The 21,637-nt window shown below is 40.5% G+C and overlaps 3 protein-coding genes and 1 non-coding gene across 6 annotated transcripts; 3 read left to right on the top strand and 1 right to left on the bottom strand.

Annotated features, from left to right (window-relative positions):
* Window positions 1-389: 389 nt before the first annotated feature.
* On the top strand, window positions 390-8,427 carry chadla (chondroadherin-like a). The gene is made up of 10 exons (XM_071474296.1): window positions 390-676; window positions 993-1,187; window positions 1,350-1,505; window positions 1,648-1,793; window positions 3,538-3,776; window positions 3,933-4,198; window positions 6,017-6,353; window positions 6,476-6,828; window positions 7,676-7,842; window positions 7,985-8,427. The coding sequence occupies exons 1-10, from the start codon at window positions 518-520 to the stop codon at window positions 8,289-8,291; spliced, it is 2,325 nt and encodes a 774-aa protein (XP_071330397.1). The 5' UTR covers window positions 390-517; the 3' UTR covers window positions 8,292-8,427.
* Window positions 8,428-8,797: 370 nt separating this feature from the next.
* trnaq-cug (transfer RNA glutamine (anticodon CUG)) lies at window positions 8,798-8,869 on the top strand. Its single transcript has one exon. It is a non-coding gene; the product is annotated as a tRNA-Gln (tRNA).
* Window positions 8,870-8,997: 128 nt separating this feature from the next.
* rbx1 (ring-box 1, E3 ubiquitin protein ligase) lies at window positions 8,998-11,814 on the top strand. Its single transcript, XM_071474302.1, has 5 exons — window positions 8,998-9,153; window positions 9,907-9,985; window positions 10,190-10,260; window positions 11,367-11,452; window positions 11,652-11,814. Exons 1-5 carry the CDS (start codon window positions 9,076-9,078, stop codon window positions 11,662-11,664), a joined length of 327 nt encoding a protein of 108 aa, XP_071330403.1. The 5' UTR covers window positions 8,998-9,075; the 3' UTR covers window positions 11,665-11,814.
* Window positions 11,815-13,144: 1,330 nt separating this feature from the next.
* On the bottom strand, window positions 13,145-21,086 carry st13 (ST13 Hsp70 interacting protein). Of its 3 annotated transcripts, none has more exons than XM_071474294.1 (13): window positions 20,941-21,086; window positions 20,395-20,534; window positions 19,810-19,858; window positions 19,574-19,664; window positions 19,271-19,344; window positions 19,029-19,095; window positions 18,838-18,922; window positions 18,559-18,669; window positions 17,293-17,395; window positions 16,950-17,066; window positions 15,733-15,772; window positions 15,512-15,600; window positions 13,145-13,851 (listed from the first exon to the last, which is right to left on the bottom strand). In XM_071474294.1, exons 2-13 carry the CDS (start codon window positions 20,502-20,504, stop codon window positions 13,717-13,719), a joined length of 1,071 nt encoding a protein of 356 aa, XP_071330395.1. In that variant the 5' UTR covers window positions 20,505-20,534; window positions 20,941-21,086; the 3' UTR covers window positions 13,145-13,716. The 3 variants fall into 3 exon arrangements, with proteins under 3 accessions (XP_071330395.1, XP_071330394.1, XP_071330396.1); XM_071474293.1 differs by having other exon boundaries at window positions 20,925-21,084; XM_071474295.1 differs by lacking the exon at window positions 20,941-21,086 and adding an exon at window positions 20,722-20,844.
* Window positions 21,087-21,637: the final 551 nt, after the last annotated feature.

The following is a 21,637-nucleotide window of genomic DNA, read 5'->3' as shown; positions in this document are numbered from 1 at the left end:
TTTGTTAGCCTGCGGGAACTCAGACTTAAAAGTGGTGGACACGTTCAGAGTGAAATAGAAAAACCAGCCGTAACCAACCATAAGTGAAGGCTAAACTGGCGGATTCGCATATAACCCATCTTTAATTCATGTTACTGACCAAGCTGTGACAGTGAGTCATCCTGAAGGTAAGTTTTTTTAACTTTGTATTTTTCTTAGAATTAATTTTCACCCGATGAGCCTACGCTTGTGGTTCTAGTGCACATTTGAGATATTGAGTAGTAAATGCAGTATCTGGCAACCAGCAATAATATGTTTTCATATAGATGTGTATGTAGAGATACTGTATATATAATATTGTAATGGCAAAAAGTCAAATTCAAGAAATAAAATTTTTGAAATTGTAAATAATCATAAGTAGTAATTTGAACAGTTAAGGACCCATTTTATTTTTTCTTTAAGGAGCTGCTAACTTGTGAGTTTTCACAGCAGCTTTGATTTCTCAGTATCTTGCGTCTAACATGTTTTACTGGCACAGATGTGTCTCTTCTCCACTCCGGTCTTCCTGCTCATTTTAGTGCTAAGTTTACGCGCTGAAGCAGGAAAATGTCCCAGGGTGTGCAGCTGTGACAGCACCAAACTCACGGTTGCCTGCGTCAGCAAGAACTTAACAGTGGTTCCTCCAACTATAGATGAGGTGAGGAATTCGGATGTATAGTGTAGTGCCTCCTTTTCACTTAACACTGCTGTTTGAGGAAGGAACATTGAATGAAAGCTGTGGAATTCAATTTTCAATTTATTTGTCCTTCCAAAAGGAAGTTAAATGACTTCTATAAGTGTCTTACATGCCATCCGTACTGTTCAAGGGCTCTACAGCAGTAGTTAATGTATTGTTCTTATCAGCTGCAGATGTGCTTCCACTCAGATGCTTCCTTCTCATTTCAGTCTTAACTATCTAAACTATCACCTCTGTCTCTGATACATCCTCCATTCAGTTGTATTGCTCCTCACAGATTACAGTGAAACTGGACCTGAGGAATAACAACTTGCAGGTGCTGCCCAGGGGTGCGTTTGTGCTCACGCCCTACCTCACCCACCTCAACCTGCAGCGCTGCAATATCATCAAGGTGAAAGAGGGCGCTTTCCGGACCCTGGGTCGTGTGGTCTCCCTAAACCTGGCCTACAATAAAATTGACGTCCTTTACCAGGTGAGAAGAGAGGGCAAAACTCCGACAATGAAAAGCTGATGTTCTGGTCAAAGTACTGCACCACCGACACTTTTAAACCATTTTTAAAATATTAAGAGATATGAGTTTCTCTCATTTTCTCTCTTCCTCACTCTCTCCACACCTCTGACCTGACTGATGCAGGAGTCCTTTGATGGCCTCTCCTCCCTGAAGGAGCTGCATCTGGACCATAACCGTGTGGAGGAGATCCAGCCTGGAGCCTTCACACAGCTCGGCTCTCTCAACATGCTCGCCCTCACTCACAACCAGCTGGTTTATGTCCCTAACATGGCCTTCCAGGTACTCACCCTTGTGGTTATAGACCTTTTTAATCATCACAAGCACAGACACTGATACAAATGCTGCTGCATACACACACTGCTCCACAGTTAATCAATATGCATTGCAGACTGATCCCACAATAGTCTGACTCCTCTTGCAGGGCCTGCACAACATCAAGTGGCTTCGTCTTAGCCATAACTCCCTAAACAACTTGGCCCCTGAGGCATTCGCTGGCCTGTTCACCCTCAGCCGCCTCAGCCTGGACCACAATGAGCTGCAGTTCTTCCCAACTCAGACCATGACCAGGTGGGACAATCTGAAGGGATATTATGGGCATTATACACATTACTATGTTATTCTAATGGAATTCCTTATGACGTCTTAACAGTCTCACTATAGGAACAAATGCCACTGCATTTTCCTATGGGACAAAAAAGTTCAAAGTATTATTGGCAAGTAAACCTAGGAGAGTTATCACTGAAGGTGTCTTACTGAAAACACTGACCAGTACGAGACCAGAAAGAGAGATAAGAAAGGGTGATTGATGCTTGGATCCTCTCTCTGAGAGTTCCTGACAGAAAATTATAATCTGCCCACTCTGTTTATACAACACATATTGCATGTCTGAGAAGAGGGAACCCTCCTCTCTTCATCCCCTTTGAGTTTTCTCTCTTTTTTCCATTCAAGGTCTTCTTATGGAGCGCTTCCTTATTAAATCAGGGGTTGTAGGACAGAGGCTTTTGCATGTTGTACAGATAGTTAAGCCTTAGGTAAGGTAAATTTGTGATGTATGTAAAGTGAGTGTGTATGACTATGTGAGTATGTAAAGAAAACTGACTATGACTTGAATCAATGCAATATCATTTTTATAAGTGAAAATTATATTGTATTATCCAAGGATAGCACATTGGGGGGTAAAAATGACCAGATGGGGCATCAAGATTAGTCAATAATAAAGGCGTCACCTTAAAAGCTACATCTGGTGATATTCTATATTTTTCTCATTATCTTCGAATTTTATGAAAGGACCAATATAAACACTGAACAGATCCTTCTAACTAGTATTTTATGTGAATCCAAAGCCCAATATAGCTTATTCCTCTGTGTCATAGAGCTCCATTTCTATCCGAAAACTATTAAAAACACATGAGTGAACCACACAGTTGAACTGGATGACACTATAATGAATACACGAATACCAAATACATATTAATTTTTAGTTGAGTCCCCAAAAAATTACCCTTTGGTGAGTAATATTTGATAAAAACCTATTGTTGAGGTATTGTTCAGACAGAAAGCAAGGGGATTGTCCGCTGGACTGTTTGTGTTTCTACCAACTGTACAGATGTTGGTAAATTGTGTGTGTTAGTGTTCAGCTCAGCCTCTGACTCCAGTCTCTCTCCTTTTCTCCATCTTATTTCAATGCCTCTGTGAGGCAGATTCATAAAGCCCCGGGATACACACTTTATTTTTGGTCAAATTGAAACATTTTCAGCTCACACAGATGCATCTTTGTGTCACTTTGAGCCACTCCAGGCAAATTCACGTCTAATTGCATCTTTACATTGACTTTTTATACAAGTGCACAGCCTCTAAAATAGGCTTTGTGTGTTGTCTGACCAGATAGTTACCGTTAGTTTAGGTCTTTTCATGGGATTTAATGACAACATAACTTGAGAATTATTGGCAACCTCATCCTCATATGGCTCCTATCTTTTCATATTGGCAATCAGTTATCACAGAACTCGCAGCCTTTGGGCCTCTATGGGTCTGAGGCTCCGGGGTCAGTTGCCTGGTTGCTAATCCAGCCTTGATGTCATATATAAAAACATACAATTTTAGATAATTTTTAGTTTGTTTTGTTTTAAGTTTTCAGTTTTGGATATTAGTACAGAGATGCATGGTAAAGAATTACAGCAACAGAGAACTCTTAGTGAACTCCCATTGAGAGACGGCTGATGGTACATAATGAAAAATCCAACAGCAATCAGTTTGTCCAAGGTCATAAGTGTCATTCAGGTTTTGACTTTACTCTCTTCTCCCTTTAAAGACTCAGTGAAGTCACTCGCCTGGACATGAGCCACAACCCCATGGCCTACCTTGGGGAAGAGTCTGTCTCCATGGCCAAGCTTACACACCTCTACCTGGACCACACGTCCCTTCAGGACCTGTCAGACCAGGCTTTGTCCCATGCCCCCTTCCTCTCCCACCTGGACCTCAGCCACAATCAACTTCGTTACCTGGAGCCTCTTTCAGGCCCCAAGGAGCTGACCAGCCTCAATTTGACTGGTACGACTGTGTTCTGACATTTTCCATTGGCACAAATGTAGCACACAGTGCTCTGAGGGTTAACATGAAACCTTAGGTAAAGGTGAATGCTGAGGAGGATGAACATGCCATTATGTAATTTTCAATACATCCTGATCATCATTTATTTTCTTAAAGGCAACCCCATCTACTGTAACTGCTACATGCGGCCCCTAAGAGAGTGGGCGAGTGTTGGAGGTGTGAAGCTGCTGGGAGCCTGTGCTGGACCTCCTCACCTCTCAGAGGAGCCGCTGCAGGCAGTGGCTCCTCTGGATCTGCGTTGCCGCAGCAGGGGGGAGATGCTGAAGGACGAGTTTGAGGAGGAGAATGAGAGCACAGGAAGCTCCCCACCCACAGCCAAGCCCAAGCAGAAAGTCAAGTGTCCAGTTAATTGTGACTGTGATGTGAGTGTTTGTGTTATGTTTTTTATTGTTGTTTTTGTGTGTGTGTGTGTGTGTGTGTGTGTGTGTGTGTGTGTGTGTGTGTGTGTGTGTGTGTTTATACAATTTTCCACTTTTGTGGGTCAGATTTTGTGCACTGTGTTAAGTAGTTCTCCTACAACATTAACTGTTTTTTGAAAAACTGCGACAAGAGGGAACTGTTATTTAATGTCACCTGGCTCTGTACATTCAGTTACTAAAATAACTGGCCTGTCAACAATGTTAGATACCAAAGGTATGTTGAAAAAAGACACCTTGCTTTAATAAAAGGTGTAAAAACATATCTGTGCACTAGTTACCATATTTATCATCAGGGTGGAACCCTGGAATGTGGGCTGGTGCATAATCAAAGTAGAGTGACGATGCATTTCTCTCAACCTTGTTGCTCCAATCAGGGTTAGCTCAGGGTTTGTGTAGTTATTCTCACTGCCAGAAGGGGGAGACTAAAGTTCCTCACTGCAGGCATGTGAGCGTGTACTTATGCACGTATACTAAAATTTTAATGCAGGTGAAATGAGCATTTCTACATTGTGATATTTCTACTTTTACATATAGCAGCTGTATTCAGTATTTTTATATGAACTAACTATCTGAATGAGGTCACTTGTAATGATGAACCAACAGAAAACTGTCACTCTGCAGTTACACTCAGTTCTACAGACCTTTTTAGCATCTTTATGCTGACTGTTTTCTGGGCCAAAATGTTACTGTTTTGGTGCACGCTCGCTGTTCTCGCAGCAAGCAGACACATTTCACTAACCAGCATGGTGGAGCAATTAGCAGCTTAGGAGCCTCTTATTTTCCAAAAACATTCATTTTCATCATACCATCAGAAATGAGTTGCCCGCAGGGGTCTATCCGGTGCTATTTACATTATGCATATAACATAATTTTTCCTAATCAGTACTTCAATGTTAATTTTTTTCTGATGATACAACTCTATATGCCCCAGGCTCCACCCATCCCAGGCCCTGACTCATCTTCAGTCTGCTTTTGATGCCTTCCAAATATCACTGCTTAATCTCAGACTAGTTTTATATGCAGTTGACTATCTCTCAAAATGTATATTTAACAATTGATCCAAAAATGTAAAAAATCAAACTAGGCTTCTTGTGTAGAATTAAAGGATGTTGGTGTCGTTCCAACCATAAAACTATTCTGTATTTTCATGCTGCCCCAGCAACACTCCAGCAGTTAAGCCTGTGAATTATCCTGTATCACCAATGACGTAATGGTACAGTATCACACGGTGGGTAGGACCATCCTACAGTCAAGAAGAAATAACCATCTCATGTTATTCATTTATAAACCTTTGGAAGCTGGTGAAGCTTCCAAACCATCTTACATCTCTTCTGTCATTTAAGTATTATCTAGTATCAACAACAGATGATCCAGTAACTACTTAACCTTAGATATGTCGCACTAATGTTGGCAGAACTGACTTCAGGTGCTATGCACCTTTTAAATGGAATGAACTGCAAACTCTCTTCAAATTAGAGTATTACATCTCCCTTGGAGATTTTAAAGTCTTATTATGTGATGTTTTTTTCTGATTTTTGAAACTGTTTGTCTTAGTTCATAGTTATTTTATAGTGTGTTATTTTAGTTATTATATTTAAAGTGTGGTAATATGTCAGTTGTGTTCATGACAACTTGCTGCCCCCAAGTGGCCGATAAAATCTTTTTAAGGTTCAAGTAAATATCTGAAAACATTCCAACATTCTCACTGAGATATGTTGTTAAAATATTCTATTGTGATTTGACCCCCCCCCCCCCCACCAGATTGAAGCCCAGCATGCCACATGTGAGGGTCAGGGTCACACCAAAGTCCCAAGAGGCTTCCCCACCAAGACGCAGCTGCTGGACCTCCGCAGCAACCACTTCCACTACCTTCCTGCCAACAGCTTCCCAGGCACCAGTCAAGTTGTTTCCCTTCACCTGGAGTTCTGCAAAATCCATGAAATCGAAGGAGGTGCCTTTCGAGGGATGAAAAACCTGTTTTATTTGTATCTTTCTGACAATGACCTCACATTCTTGGACCCTGGAGCTTTTGCTGGAGCACCCAAGCTCACCTACCTTCACCTGGAGGGGAATCGGCTGGGACAGTTCCCTGGATCAGGTCAGTGGTTGGTTAAATCAAGTCTGGCTGCTTGTGAATTAAAGTTACAGGAATTTAAATGGTACATGAGTATGTATGTATGTATGTATGATGTTTTCTGTCTCTTTTTGTCTCTGTGGTAGCTTTGGCGCTCTTACCAAGTCTGTTTGTGTTACACCTGGAACGAAACGTCATCTCCAAACTAGAGCCTGCCGGTTTGCTGTCTTCAGTAGCCCCTAAACTAAGGGAACTTCACTTGACCAACAACACCATTACTGCTATTGCCAAGGGTGCTCTGGACTCAGCTTTTCTAGGTACACTTCACCTGGATGCAAATCAGCTGAAAGAGGTGCCAACCCAAGCTCTGTCTGAGGCCACTAATCTGGAAGAGCTCAACCTCTCTCACAACTCAATTCGCTGGGTGGGACCAAACGCGTTCCAGCCTGTATCCCAATGTCTGAAGAGGCTTTACATGGATCAAATGGGCACGGAGAAGGTATGAGAGAGCACAACAGCACTTCCCAAGTGTCCTTTGCATCATGTTTATATTTTTTCCTGCGGCGTTCTCTCACCACCTCCCACCTCAATTTTTTTATTCACTTTTATACTTCTTTTTTATTTTTAATTATGTTGTTACTATTACTGTGAACCGTATTTGATGTAACCATAACCTGTAGAAAAATGCGGCAGTTGGGACTGTGATTTCACTTATATATTGCTAAAATGACTATTTAAGGAATGGACAGAGTATGCTTATCTTTAAGCCTTAACATGCTTTTCAGAAATCACTGACATATTGAATTTAAATTAAATTTTAAACTAAATTTAATCATTGAGACCTAAATGTCTTGTGGAAAAAAAGGGAAGTGCATGTGAAAGCACGTCATCAAAACCAGTGGAAAGCATCTTATTTAGTAAAATGTTATGATAAACAGCAGCAAAAGCCTTTGTAAGATTGATAAAGAATGCCACACAATATTGCTTTTTAGCAAGCAAGTTAACAGTATTATCCATAGCAGCAGTTATTGTTCTATGACCACGCCTATGGCTTTACTGTTGTGGCTGAGGGAGATTATTTTCCTCCAGACAAGTCAAGGAAGCAGCATAGTAGTGTATCGCTTATCTCTATGAGGGGGCAGTACAGCTTTTCTGATTGAAAAGAAGTTTATTCTAACAGAGGTATAATATTTATAATGTCATTACAATAAGCATTTGGTCTGTATGTAACTATATGTTGAGTGTTGTATTAATATTACTCACTACACTGTGGCCATACCCATGCTAACAAGGTAAAAAAGCAGGACTTAAACCTGATCAGCTCTTTAAATTGTACAATTGTCCAGATGTCAAGGGATGCTCTGGCAGGGCTAGGCCCGGGGCTGAGGGCTCTCACTGTGAGAGGAAACCAGCTGGAGGAGCTCCCTCAGCTGAGCCTTCTCACAGGCCTGGAGGTGGTCGACTTGCAGGACAACCCCCTGTTGTGCGACTGTGCTCTGCTGCCCCTACGCAGGTCAGTGCAGATTCCACTAGAATTAGCCTTTTGCAAATCATTTGGCATTTAAGTGTAAGTATTTTTGATCTAGATTAATTGCTATTAAAATCTACATTATTCACAATAATTATTTAACAGTCTGTCTCCCTCTGTGCCTAAGGTGGATGGAGAATGTAAGTTTGGAGGTAATTGCCACCTGTGGTCATCCACCTGAGCTTAGAGGTCAGAAGGTCATGGACGTCCAGGTCTTCGCATCGTGCCCAGAAAGTGGCTCTGCTCCATATCAGGAGGTTGCTGTGGACCCCAAACCTCCAAAAGTGAAGAAACCCAAACCCAGCCTCTCAAAGACCCCTGGAGTCAAAGCTAGGCCTGCAAAGTCCACAGCTAAACTACCCAAACCAACCAAGAACCAGCCTCAGAAGAAACCTGCGATACCAAAAGTGTCAAGGAACAAGAAGACACTGTAATAAGTCAATATGACGAATTGAATTTAACCAGTTGCCCGTGTTTGTGAAGTAATGCTGATTGTGTTAATTAGTTTTTTTGTAAGTATAGAGATGTTTTTTTTGTTTTTTAATTAAAGCTCTTCAGATTACAACTCCGTGGAATTAATATGCACTCATTATATCTGATCATAATTAATGCAGGAAAGCAAACAACAAATGAGAAATAAAGGAAAAGAAATGAATGTATAAATGTACTAATATACATGCCAGTATACAGTGGTCAAATCAGTAAAGGTGAGTTATAGTCGTTTTTTTTGTTTTATGTGCAACTGAGAGCTACAGTACTCTTTATTGATAAATGACACTTGTATTAAGATGCTTATATGTATTGCTTTTCTTCTCTTCTACTCTTCTGCTGAAATGTGAACGACCTGGGAGCTTTATAAAAGCCTGTATTATCAGCGTGACCACGTACCTGAATTCAGTCAACGTATAATTATATAATGATTTTCTCATAGAATGCGTGTGGTTCCATGGTGTAATGGTTAGCACTCTGGACTCTGAATCCAGCGATCCGAGTTCAAATCTCGGTGGAACCTAAATTTTTCTTTGCTCCCTACGTCGTTTTAGTAGATATGATAAGTGCGAAGTTGTTTAAATAATATCATATAACCAACCCCTCTCCAAAATATACATATTATGAAAAAGACCGATATAATCCGTGATCAACAAAATAATACGCCGACGGAAATTGCTGGGTTTCTTCCGGGTAAACTATTCGTAACACCAGACTTCGGCTTTCAAGATGGCAGCAGCTATGGATGTAGATACGCCGAGCGGCACAAACAGTGGAGCAAGCAAGAAGCGATTTGAAGTGAAGAAGGTATGGCCGAGTTATTCAATTTCGAGATGTAAAGAATTTGTGTAATTCGTCAGCAGCGCCAAATGACCGCCATCACAGCTCACTGCCACTAACTCGCTACCTACCATTAGCATGCTAGCGCTAACTCACCGTAGAGACTATCGTTAGTGGCTAACATAGTTAGCAGTTAGCCTCCCTCAAACAGGGCATGAATTTGCACTTCTCCTTTTGGTGGGTAGCTTGAATTTTAATAACCAGAACCCATACTGACATGACGGAGACCATCACCCCTCAGCCCAGTGAAGTAAACAGAGGAGAGAAGCCATCTTAACGTTAACGGTTAAGCTTAACTGACGTTGTCATGTCATACCACGGCTCTGAACTCCTGCGAGCTAGGTTAGCTTAGCTAAACTGCATTTTCCAGCGCCGATAGCTCCTACAAAGAGTTAAAACCTGTCAGGTCAGTTACAAGACGTTTATGGTCCTCTTCCAATAATAATGATAATAATAATAGTAGTACCAGGCTTTATGCTCAACGTAAAGTTACGATAGGATACGATAGGCTTTCCAAATCTACAAGACACATTTTTAAGAAGATTGTTTATAAACTCTCAAATAAAACTCTTATTTATATTATTTTGATATTGGAATTAATGTCAACACTGTGCACTGCCGGTCACCTCTGCTTCGCTAATATGACATGAGCATGTTTGAATATTTTAAATCCCGAGTATGAAATTTAAACATCTTCTTTCGTTTGTGGTTTCCCACCAGTGGAATGCTGTGGCGCTGTGGGCCTGGGACATTGTGGTGGATAACTGTGCTATCTGTCGGAACCACATCATGGATCTGTGTGAGTTGGCTTTGTTTTCTGGCACAGTTTTGAATCAACACTCACTCCTTTGACACATACAGACATCTGACAAATTAATGGAGAAACCTTTGGAGAAAGGATGACAATGTCCTCATTCACAGGGCACAAGGGGTCACTGAATGGGGGGGTTGGGTTGTTTTTGTGAAATCACATCTGCTGACACATTTCTGCTTCATCCGTCAGGTATAGAATGCCAGGCCAACCAAGCTTCTGCAACTTCTGAGGAGTGCACTGTAGCCTGGGGTGTCTGCAATGTGAGTTCCCTCTCATATATGTCTAACATTGGTTTTATAGATGAGAAATCAGCAATTGAAATCGGTGATTGCTGAGCACTTTAATGTTGGTTAAGGTATTAAAACACTTAAGTATGTTTATTAGTTATTTATTATAAGTTAAACCATAACTTCACTTATCAGGTTCTTCCTTATTCAAATGAATAGAATTGTTACTGCTGCATTGAACTTAGAAGTCCTGCCAAATATCATCTTACCCTAAAATATTCATCTTATGGAATAAAACCCTGCTCAGTTTTCATATAAAGTTTATAGATTTGATGGTCTTGTTGACATGATTATTATTATTATTATTATTATGTTGAAAGCATAATAAACATTTTAGCGTTCACATGACAAATGTCCATTGTAATGTCATAGTTAAATGCCATATTTGATGCTTCCATTGGTCTGATTACTGTCAGAGACAAAAGGCAGTTGAATTTAGTTTATTTTCTTGGTAACCTGCATATTCTCATCTCAATCATAATTTTAACATTTTGATTCATCATCCCTCTAAGGTAAGGCGTCATTTGAATCTGAAAATGACTTAAAATTCTTCACCATCAGATAACTAAAATTAAACATGCTCTGTTGCAGGTTTGAGCTTAAGGAAATGCTGACAACAGCTTCAGATCAATTTTAAGCCAGCGCAATAATAATGAAATCAAGCTTCCTATAAGATTGATTTAAAAATCATTATGAATCAGAAAGTGTAACTGTGTGTTCAGAAAGAATGCAAAGCAAATTTTTGAGGAGGCACAACATATTTGTTTTGCTTTCTGTCTGAACACAACTTAATGATTATTAATAACAAGAGTCGTGGCACCTTTATAAAAGAATTATGCACCAATTGACATATCAGCTGACTTTGTGGCATTAAAAGTGTAGTGACTTTTGAGGAATAGCTCAGTGGTTATGCAAATGTATGTAAATTTCATCTAAAAATAAAGCAAGAAACTGTAGGGCATGACCCATGTACAAGCTGCCTTTCAGTTATAAATAATTTGTTGTGGTTGTGATAAACCATACAGTGCATGGGGAATATTCACGTGTTTTTCTACCCTGGTTGTCTGTCTCTTTTCCAGCATGCCTTCCATTTCCACTGTATTTCTCGCTGGCTGAAAACCAGACAGGTATGCCCTCTGGACAACAGGGAGTGGGAGTTTCAGAAGTGAGTATCATTCATTGTAGACTCAAGTGTAATTGCTGAAAGTATTGTACAGATGTACGTCTGTGTATTATTGCAACAGTGCATTGAATCTTAGTTAAGTCACCCTTTCATTGCCTCAGACAGTGAAAAGTCGTTTTTTTGGAACAAACAGCTGTACTGACGTGCTCTCCCTCTCTCTCTGTTTTTCATATTTTCACAGATATGGACATTAGCTGTACTATTGTTGACCCCTTTCTTGGCTTCTACAAGCATCATCATTTCTTCCTCTCTATTCTCTCCCTTATCCTAGTTGTTGTTTTACACCCTTGTCTTTGTTTTGGTATGTTGTAAGTACACAAATAAACACAAATGTTGTCACAAAACAGAGTTTGGTTTGCTTGCATGGGCAGTAGTTCAGTGTGTGGTTCATTGTGCTGACTTACAGCTGCTCAAGATGCCATAGCTCAACATTTAGTTTGGTTGTGTGAGAGAAATTGAGAAATTTATTTGGTCATATCAGCTGTGACACAGTGATACAGAGTGCTGTGAGAGCTGGGACTGACCATGTGTTACATGTGCGCAGTAATCCTCTGGCTGACAGACAGATGCGCCGGGTGGATTAAGTGGCCTGGTGACCCACTGTCCCTTTGGGCCTGATTTATCCTCAAGCACCTGTAGAGACTTGCGTATATTCAGTTCCTGTTTATATACAAGAAAAGAGTGGACCTTTATTATCCACTATAAGACAAGCGGAAGTAGTTGGTTAATGAAAAATGATGACCAGCCTGCAACTGACAATTTCTTGTTTATTAGAGCTGAAACAGTGTCAGTACTATTAAGAGGGCGTGGCATGGATCATCATTTTTCAAGTAAAAATTTCAATATTTTCTCAGCTGTAGCTTCTGAATTTTGTGGCTTTGCCCCCTTGCTTTGTTTCTATAATCATGTACTGAATATTTTTAGTGCTGGTTAGGTAGCCTCTTTATTATATCATGACGGAAAGTTTTAAAAATTGACATTTTAATCAGCCAAAAGATTAGTTCATTAACTGGGGGAAAATGCTTCTATGAAACAATAATGAAAATAATTAGTTGCAGCCATATTACTCAATAGAGATAAATGCCATTTATATTTCAAAGGTGATGTTTTCGAATAGCTTGTTTTGTCTGACCAACAGCCCAAAACACAAAGATATTTGAATGGTGCATTAATATATGACAGAGGAGCAGAAATACTCATATTTTAGAATCTGGAACAGTGAATATTTGGCATTATCAAAATGTGGTCATTTGTTCAGCTGTAAAACGTACGTTTTTTTTACTAGTTTACAAAATTTTGCTAACCAGAATTGAAGTTGGCATCAATGGAAATATGTTAAATTTGGCTTTTTGCCTTCAGTACAGTTTTATGCAGCCCTCAAACCTCTATCAAAATGCAAATGTCTGATTTAGTTTAAGCATTTTGATCAGTATGAGCAACAGTCAGTTCTAACGAGGATGTGTGAGAGGCTGAAACCTGGTGCCAACTGCTGCTGCTTTCGACGTGTTGGTTGTATTGACAGTAAAACCTAAACTCGTGTCAGAAGACCAGAGGGTTGATGAATGGCCTCCTGGAGAAGGAGGAATTCATACGGCTATTCTGTAAAATCAGTGTGGTTGTCTGTTATGAAAAGGAAACAAAAAGCAACTGAACTAGAAAGAAATGTCCAACATGTTTTGCAGCAACAGAGGTTTTATTATTGTGAATTGTTTTTCCAACAGGGTCAAACATCAAGGTCAGAACTTTTTTTTTTGCGTTTTTAATAAGAGATCTGTTAACAAAAAGTGCCGACAGTTGCGTGTGACAGTTCGGCTCTGTTCAGAGAAAGAAAGGACCGGTAGCTAAACCATTACCACGTATTAAATGGCTGTAAAAATGTTTGTGAGCTAGCGTCTTAATGCAGGAGCTCCCAGTTTAGCTTTTCCAGATACAGGTTAAGAAATATCAACCTGTGGTTAAGTTAAGTCCCAGCTGAGACGCGTTAGGGGTTGTCTAAGTATCAGACCTGACTCCTAACCATCGGGTTGCTTTGTTGAGACATTGCTAAGTGCTAACAGGCTGAATAACAACATTTAAAAAAAGTAGCCCCACTTTCTCTATATCACACCAATTAATCTGACAACCGCTCCCATGTTTGAGCTGCACACAGTGGATTAATTTGTTGAAAAGCGTTGTGGCTCTCAAGATTGTTTCACCACGTATCCACTCTCCCCTCCTCTCTCCACGCCGCTTTGGTCTTTTCCCATCTATGGCTGAGGTGAAGCTCCAAATTTGGCACTCAGCTTGGTGACGAGGGCCATGATTTTGGGGTTGTTCTGGTACTTGGAGATGTTGGCTGGGTTCTGCGCCACATCCTGGAAGGCGGCCATCACCTCAGGGTCCTGGAGTTTAATATGGAAGGCAAACAGGGTCACCTTTTTTTCCCCACACAGTGCATTTCCAAATCAGCTTTAAAGGCTTACTGTGAGTTTAAGGGAGACTACATTTGTGTCATTTCACTTGACAGATTTCTGCACATCCGTTTTAGGTCAAAGGTTTGAAGTTGGCTGGGTTGATTTGGAAAAGGGTGATGTCACATACTTCAGTGCACCAAATGAAAATGCAAATGAATGCATTTTCTATCCGCTACCATTATGCAAACATTAGGAATTGGTTCATGGAGATAAACAGTCAGTGATGCTACTTTGACGGCGGGTCATCATTAAACCACTGTACAAGACTAAATAGTCAGTTAAAAGGGCATCAAAGCTCATGATGAAAAACAATGACAATAACATGATAGAAATATGATATTCATGTTTGTTTCATGTGTTAATGTGAGGAACATTAAAGTCTCCTCATCCATGTTTTTGTCTGCTGCTATTAATATAGAACAGAGAAGAGCAGAAATCCTCACACTTGAGAATCTGGAACCAGTCCATGTTTGGCATTATCAAAATCTGGTAGGCGGTTCAGTTTTTTTATGTATTTTGGATAGTTGCAAAATTTAGAGTTTAGAAATATTAATGTAATGTTTTAGTTTGAGAAACGTTAATTTCTCAGCTGCTATTTTTCCTTTATTCGGTGGGTGTTTCATAAATGTCATGATGTATTCACAAAGTCTGCTTCCATTGCACATTGTCACATTTTTCTTTTATCCATTCAGCAACCTTGTACACCTCAGCCAAGAGTAAAAACCTTTTGTGATATTTTGAGATTTTTTTCCAAACTTTTCACTCTGTTTCTTTATGCACAAAATGAAAATATGCATAAAAACAGGACAGAAACACAAATGGTGCCAGTCGTATCTAATAAGCCCACGTCCACCTGAAGAAGCTGATTAGTTGAGCTTTTGAGTGTTTAACTAATAATATTTGCAAAACATCTAATGAAGCCAAGGTTTCAGGGGCTTTCAGTGCTTCTAAATTCACAAAAGTCCAGTCCATACAACTGCTCCCCCTGTCATATAAAACCTACAGCTCTACATTTGTCCTTAAACTAGCCTGCACTAGCAGCGCTAACGCTGATCACAAGCAGGGGTGTGGGTGAGTGCACAACCCGTGTCTGCACAGATGCTTTCTGACTGAGTCGGGTTGATTGGCGGTAATATAAAAAAGATTCTTGAATCTCGGTTTAGGAAACAAACTGTTGCCTTTTGGGTAGAAAACAACAGAAAACAAGTGGAGCTTAATGAGTTTGCCTCTAATGGCACAGCAGCTGTGAGAGTGCATTGGTTGTTCTGTGTAGCCAGGATCTTCTCCCTCCATCTTTTTAAATCTCTTTTAGTGAACATCTAAGTCCCGCTATGTGCTGCACTGCCAAAGGCTCAAATACACATGATCTGGTGTTTGGAATTAAAACATGCCCCCCCCCCCCCTCTCTCAAGAAGGCCCTCCTCATCACGCTATAACACATGAAATTAGTATATGTCTTTTTAACTGAGCAAGAAAGCAAATAACCCCTTTTCCCAAACTATTCCTTTGAGATCAGTGCAACCTAAGACATGGCTCATAACCGTGGAAGTGGTGGGATGTAGAGAATTAATATCAAGTACTATGTCACCTTCATGGCATTGAGCAGCTCAGGGTCCTTCAGGAGGTCACCAAGACCTGGCATGCCAGCAGGGGCTCCGCCTGGGAATCCAGCAGGACCTGCAGAATAACATTGAGACTCATTAACTTATTTACTAATTATCCTGATTAATTATTTTGCCAAAGGCTATTATTTTGGAGTGCATATCTCCTCCCATCGTACAATGAACCGACTTGGTTCCACTCTCCTACCTGGGAAGAATCCTCCTCCAAACTGTCGTGCTTCTTCCTCCTGTTGAGAGACAAAAAAAAATGAACCACATTTCAGGAGGCGTTCGAGAGTTGCCAGTAGTTATTTCTGTTGGTTCAGAAAACCCTATTATTGTGCAAATGTTAGTGATGTTCAAAATTATAAATGGAATCTGTAGCATCCGAGAATAATTTTATACTACACTGTTTTGAAGGGTAACAGTTTCCATATAAAAACTACTGAATTATTGCCTCAGGGTTGGTCTCTGCCAACCAATCAAGCTGCAGGAAATGTCATCACAATCTTCCCTTTTTGTTCCTGAATTACAGCGCTGAATAATGGCCAGAAGTGTTTTTGCAGCACATTATGATGTCACAGTGAATTTCACCTTTGACCTTCTGGATAAAAAATGTCATCACTCCATCATTTTATCGTATTAGACATCTGCATTGAATTGTGTCATAATTAGCATATGAATTCTTGAGTTATGGGTAAAAATGTGCTTTGTGAAGTCACAGTGACCTTTGACCACTAAAATGTAATCAGTTTATCCTTGAGTCCAAATGAACATTTTTACTAAATAAGAAATTCCCTGAGGGTGTTACTGAGATATTGTGTTCGTGAGGATGGGCCAGATGGATGTTCATACACACAGTACCTGTGAAACATAAATCCACTGGCCACAGCTGCCAGAAGCTGGTCCTGAACTTTAACTGGACTGGATTCATTGAATTGGATCGAGGGGAAGTTTAGCCATTTGCCAGACACCACTTATTAATCCTCATCTTCTATTATAACATTAAAAGTGTAAAGCTAATCTCTAGTTGCTTGAAATTATTTAAGATAAGAAGCTACACAGGGTCATGTTAGAAAGAAACAAGTCTGATCTTACATGTTTCTTACAACACTTACAACACAGCTCTACACTGCAACACAAGGACAAAGCTTCTAGCACAGTGTCATGTATGTAGTCATCCGGTGCATCTTTAACACCCTTTTACAGGCGTCTTGTTTTAAAACAAACATCAGTTGTGCCCTTGAGTTTCTCTATGGCTTCTCTGAGCACCTTTAACTGTACAGCTTTCATCAACAAACCTCACTGTATCTGTACGTTATTAGCATGTCAACAGATGACTGTGCAAGCAGAGTAATTCTGCTTTAAAGGGCCATTTATTGTGTTTTTCCAAGTCTGAAATAGGAAATCTCCACAGCAGCTCACCCTCTGAGCCCGCGCGTGCTCCTCTCTCGCTTTCTTTATCCGTTCTTGTTTCTCCCTGATCTCCTTCTCTTCTCTCTTGCGCTCGTATTTGCGTCTGTGCTCAATGATTTTGTTAGCCTGGAAAAAAAACGGAGGAATGACAAGTATGACGTACTGCAAACTCAAAGCTGACAGCATCATCTTTGATTCCCTGTCTGTCATTGCAAGTTTCTGAAGACTTACTCTGATCATCAAATATTACTACAAAACATTGAAAATAACATACCTACATTACAGTTACTGTAAACTGATTCAACAAAGGCCGTAAAGTGTTTTTTATTCCCTCTCTTCTCGGGATTTATACCTTAGGCTGGACCTCCTTCAGCATCGCACTGGCATCTTCATCATAGTCCAGTTTACAGGCTGTGGCCAAGTCTTTGGCTGCTTCCTCCCAGTGGCCCAGCAGCCTGCAGAGTGCGCACGCACACACACACACACACACACACACACACAACACTGAGCAAAATATAGCACTGTCAGATCATCAAGGAGATGGCACAAACAGCATTGAAAGTTGTGTAGTTAATTTCACCTGTTAATTTCACCAAACTTTGAGATAATGCAAATCTCGCAGGTTCGTTCCAAGTCACACAGCAAGATTGATCTAATAAAACATTTTTTAAAAACCTAGGTTGCAATCTGATATAGTAGTGTCAGACTGCAATATTAATTTTGAGGAATGTCAGATGGTGCGATCAAAGTAGAAAAATGAAAAATGTAATAGATGAAGAAAATGGAGACCAAATTTCAAGAAAATTGATGATGAAAATGCAAATTAGTGCACGTTTCCATCCACTGCCGTTATGTGAACATTAGGTGGTACGTCGAGGTGAACAGGTGGTGGGTGCCATGAAAGCACTGCAGAAGGAAAGGGCACAACAGGTTGACATATTAAAAAGTGCTCCAGTCAAACCTCAAAAGGTGGAAAAAAAAAAAAACATGATGGTAATGTGGCTTTTCTGTTTGTTTCAGGTACTAAGATTATAGTCTCCTCATGGTTTTGCCTGACACCATTTCTCATCTCTTCAGTGGATGCTGAAGTCACAAGTTGCATTTTGTTGCATTTGGCTTTCAACATTACACCGACTTTTCCACCTCAGCCATGCATAAAAACATTTTTCTTTTTTTATTTTCGATGTTTTTATATAAAAATTTAAAATACACATAAAACATGGGATCACCTCATGTCGTTCTCTGATTGGTTGATTTGTAGAAAGGACTTTCAGGATGTTTATACCGAGATTAATATTTTCTGTTTTCTATGGCATAAAGATAAATACGACATAATTACCCTAATGAGAACACACTATATGAATAAACGTAATATTCCTGGGTTTATTGAGAGCACCACAAATCCAGGTTTATTGTATCACTGGTCCCATGGTTTGGAAGAGAAATATTAAACATCAGTTGCAAAACGAATTGAGGTGTGTTATATTTGAGAGTGTTTACACTGAGGGTTTGGTTATGTCGCTCTGTGTGTAGGTGCAACCTCTTTGCCAGGTGTTTGTTATCTTAACACACTGGAAATCATCTGTGCTTTGGTAGAATTCTTAAAACAGAAATACACCTGTGAGCTTTTCCCCTCCACTTGTACGGCTGTGCAGAGTCTGGGTTGATGCTGATGGCTCTATCACAGTCTCTTATGGCTGCATTGGGTTTCTGCATCTGGATGTAGACACTAACACAAAGAGGACAAGTGATTACACTCCAGTCATTCAGAACGGACAGCGTGTCATTGCTAAACAGCAAGCCTTCAAATGTTAATTATGATTTTAAGAACTTCGAGCAGCGTCACTTTAATGCTCTGTAATAAATAACCTGAATGAAATATGGTATTGTTTCTCACCTTGCCCTCTTGGCGTACAGGATGGCGAGGCAAGGGTTCAGCTTAATGGCTTCAGTGAAGAGATCCAGAGCTTTCTGGAGATCACCTATAAAAAGAAAGAGATGTGAAACCAAAAAAGGTATGTGAGATCGTGAATCTAATTTAATTTTTTCTATATCTGAACTGTGTCTGCAGGCAGACTGTCAACCTACCTTCGCCCAGAGCATTAATGGCCTCTATCTTCTTCTCATTGGCTTGGTCCATCACCTCGTCTGTGACCTGAGGAAGTGTACAGGCACAGACGTTCAAGCAAATCCTGTCTTAATGGCGAAAATCTTTGTTATTTTCAAAACCTGGAAATAAACTGTTCAGCTTCCACATGAGAGAACAGGGTTTGAATTGCAGTAAATGTATGTATGATTAGTAGATATTACACAAGAGCTAAACCTCTTACCTCAGTGTTTTCAAACTCTCCCATGTCCTGTGGTTCATCAGTGTCTGGCTCGATCACTCCCTCTTTGTCGATTTCTGAGAAAGCAGACAGATACAGCCAGCTCTTGTTGGGACACATGAACAGTGTTCATTCATCTTGTAGAGTTACAAAAGTTTTGCTTTGAAGTTACCTGATCTAGGCTAAGCTTTGCGAACAAACCAAATTTCATTACAACCCGACCAGACTCAGCACAAATGTGGTCCAAGTGTGGACAGGTGACTCCTGAGACCAGAGCTGTGATTAACTGCGTTAAGATGAACAAACCTATTTCACTCTCCTCGCTCTCAGAGAGTACGGGAGGCTCGGGCTCAGGAGGTGAGGCTGATGTGGGAGGAGGACCACAGGGACAGCCACCCTGCAAGTCAGAGAGCGCTCTGTTACAGCATGATGTGATTAGTGTGAAAACTTAAAGGCAACACATCAACTGCCAATACTATTCAACTCCACATATTTTTACAACAACAATAATAGTAATAATAATAATTATTATTATTTATCACCTGGCATGAATCCTTTGTCGTTGGTGGGGGAGGGATTGTTGCACCCATGCTGCAATATAAGATCATGGAGAACAATTCAGTGAGCAGTGCAGGGACAGGCCCTCAGTTTTCTGGATTAGTCAAAGCAAATGTCGTCATTTTATCCATGAACATTTTGTCAATGTCCCAGAAAATCTACTGATATATAACAAAAAATGAATATGCATATACCATGACAGGGTGAGGGTTGACAGGGATAGGGGGTTTTGCCACTTCCTGACCACTTCTTCAGCTCAACTCTGTTTAAGAAGAAGACTTGACCGCACCTGGCTTACTGAACTATGAACTTTCTGACTCCATATTCTTTGAAAAAGTGAGTATAGTTCATGTGCATTTTACATGGTTGCCAAACACACACACACACACACACACACACACACACACACACACACACACACACACACACACACGTCCATGGTTTTACCATGAAGGTGGGCGGGACGAGGCACGTGGTATTTGAGACCCTAAATGAAATATTAAAAGATTAAATCCTCCATGGATGTTTTCCGTAACAACCCAGACAACAATTATCCGAGGAGCACTGACCCCAGCAGCCAGGTACGGAAGAAGCTCATCTCTGGAAGGTGCAGGATCTCGGCATTGGACTCGCACAGCTGCACGAAGCCCTTCAACTCTGCCACTTTCCGTGGGTCCATGTTGCTCTGTCACGTCCAGCACACAGCGCGCTGCATGTGCGGAAACCCAGAGAGGAGAGCAGTCAACAACTTAACGGAGTCTGGCTTGTTTACGTGCTTAGCCGCTAATGTTAATGCCAGCGGCGGTGAGCTAGGCAGGCTAACCAGCAGGGACTGAATGAGCGTCCGCTGCAGCCTCACTGTGATCACTCAATACTTTATATTAACCCAACAATACCTGCAAATCACTATGTGCAGCTGTGCACAACTGGCACTAATGACTGTTGTAATGATCACAAGCAAGAAGTTTCTGGAAATGTGAAGCCGTCCGTGACTGTTTGACGCATGATGCCGTGTTTAGCTAGCTGCTGCAAGGGCCGAAATAAATGGAAACAGCCTGGAGCTGCAGCCGGAAATGTCAGTAATGAAGGAGAAACGCACCTGATCGAAAACGTACTCTGTTGTCACTCGAGAAGAAATACCACGGAGGAAGGTTGCAGTCGACTTTAATCGTCACCGCTTCACTGGTGGCGGCGTCACTCCTGTGTTTTCATTCAGGCGAGTTGTCGGACAGACCGACGGACGAAGAGCGTCTGTTGCCCTCAGTGCGGCCTGTCAGGCAGCTTTCAGGGTTCATGCAACTCCACCATCCCAAATATAATAAGAGCTGTGCTAGGTCATTGCATTATAATAAATAAATAACCAATATATATGTATTCCTTTTTTTTTTTTACACATTAGAGTAAAGTCTGTACAAGGTGATTATGGTTACAGCATCTCAAGCAAGTTTCTTTCTATGAAATAAAGATGGTTAAAGATAGGACAGGAAGGGGATTGACTTTACTGAATACTCTTTTGTAAAAACAAATTTATCAGATTAAAAAAATGCTTGGCTCCAAATTAAACAATTAAATTTTCCATATTCAAGTGAAGCAAAAATGTGTTTAACATTAATAAGCCTTCAAATTTCAAGGATTAGTTCTGTGCTTCTGATTCACACGAGTATAGAAACAACGCTCTTGCTTTTTTAAAATAATAAATAAATAAATTGTTGTTTCCACTTGATTAAAACACACATTATTAATAATGAGAAATAATGATTAAAAATCACCTTAAGTCTACTTTTATTGACAATTTTTTACTGAATTGTGTCC

Source organism: Trachinotus anak, unplaced genomic scaffold (genome assembly GCF_046630095.1).
Source record: "Trachinotus anak isolate AG129_WGS33_773 ecotype Australia unplaced genomic scaffold, CSIRO_AGI_Tana_v1 ptg000003l, whole genome shotgun sequence".
Lineage (NCBI taxonomy): Eukaryota > Metazoa > Chordata > Actinopteri > Carangiformes > Carangidae > Trachinotus > Trachinotus anak.
The sequence above is the reverse complement of the archived record's forward strand: the minus strand, read 5'-3'. Positions and strand labels throughout refer to the sequence as shown.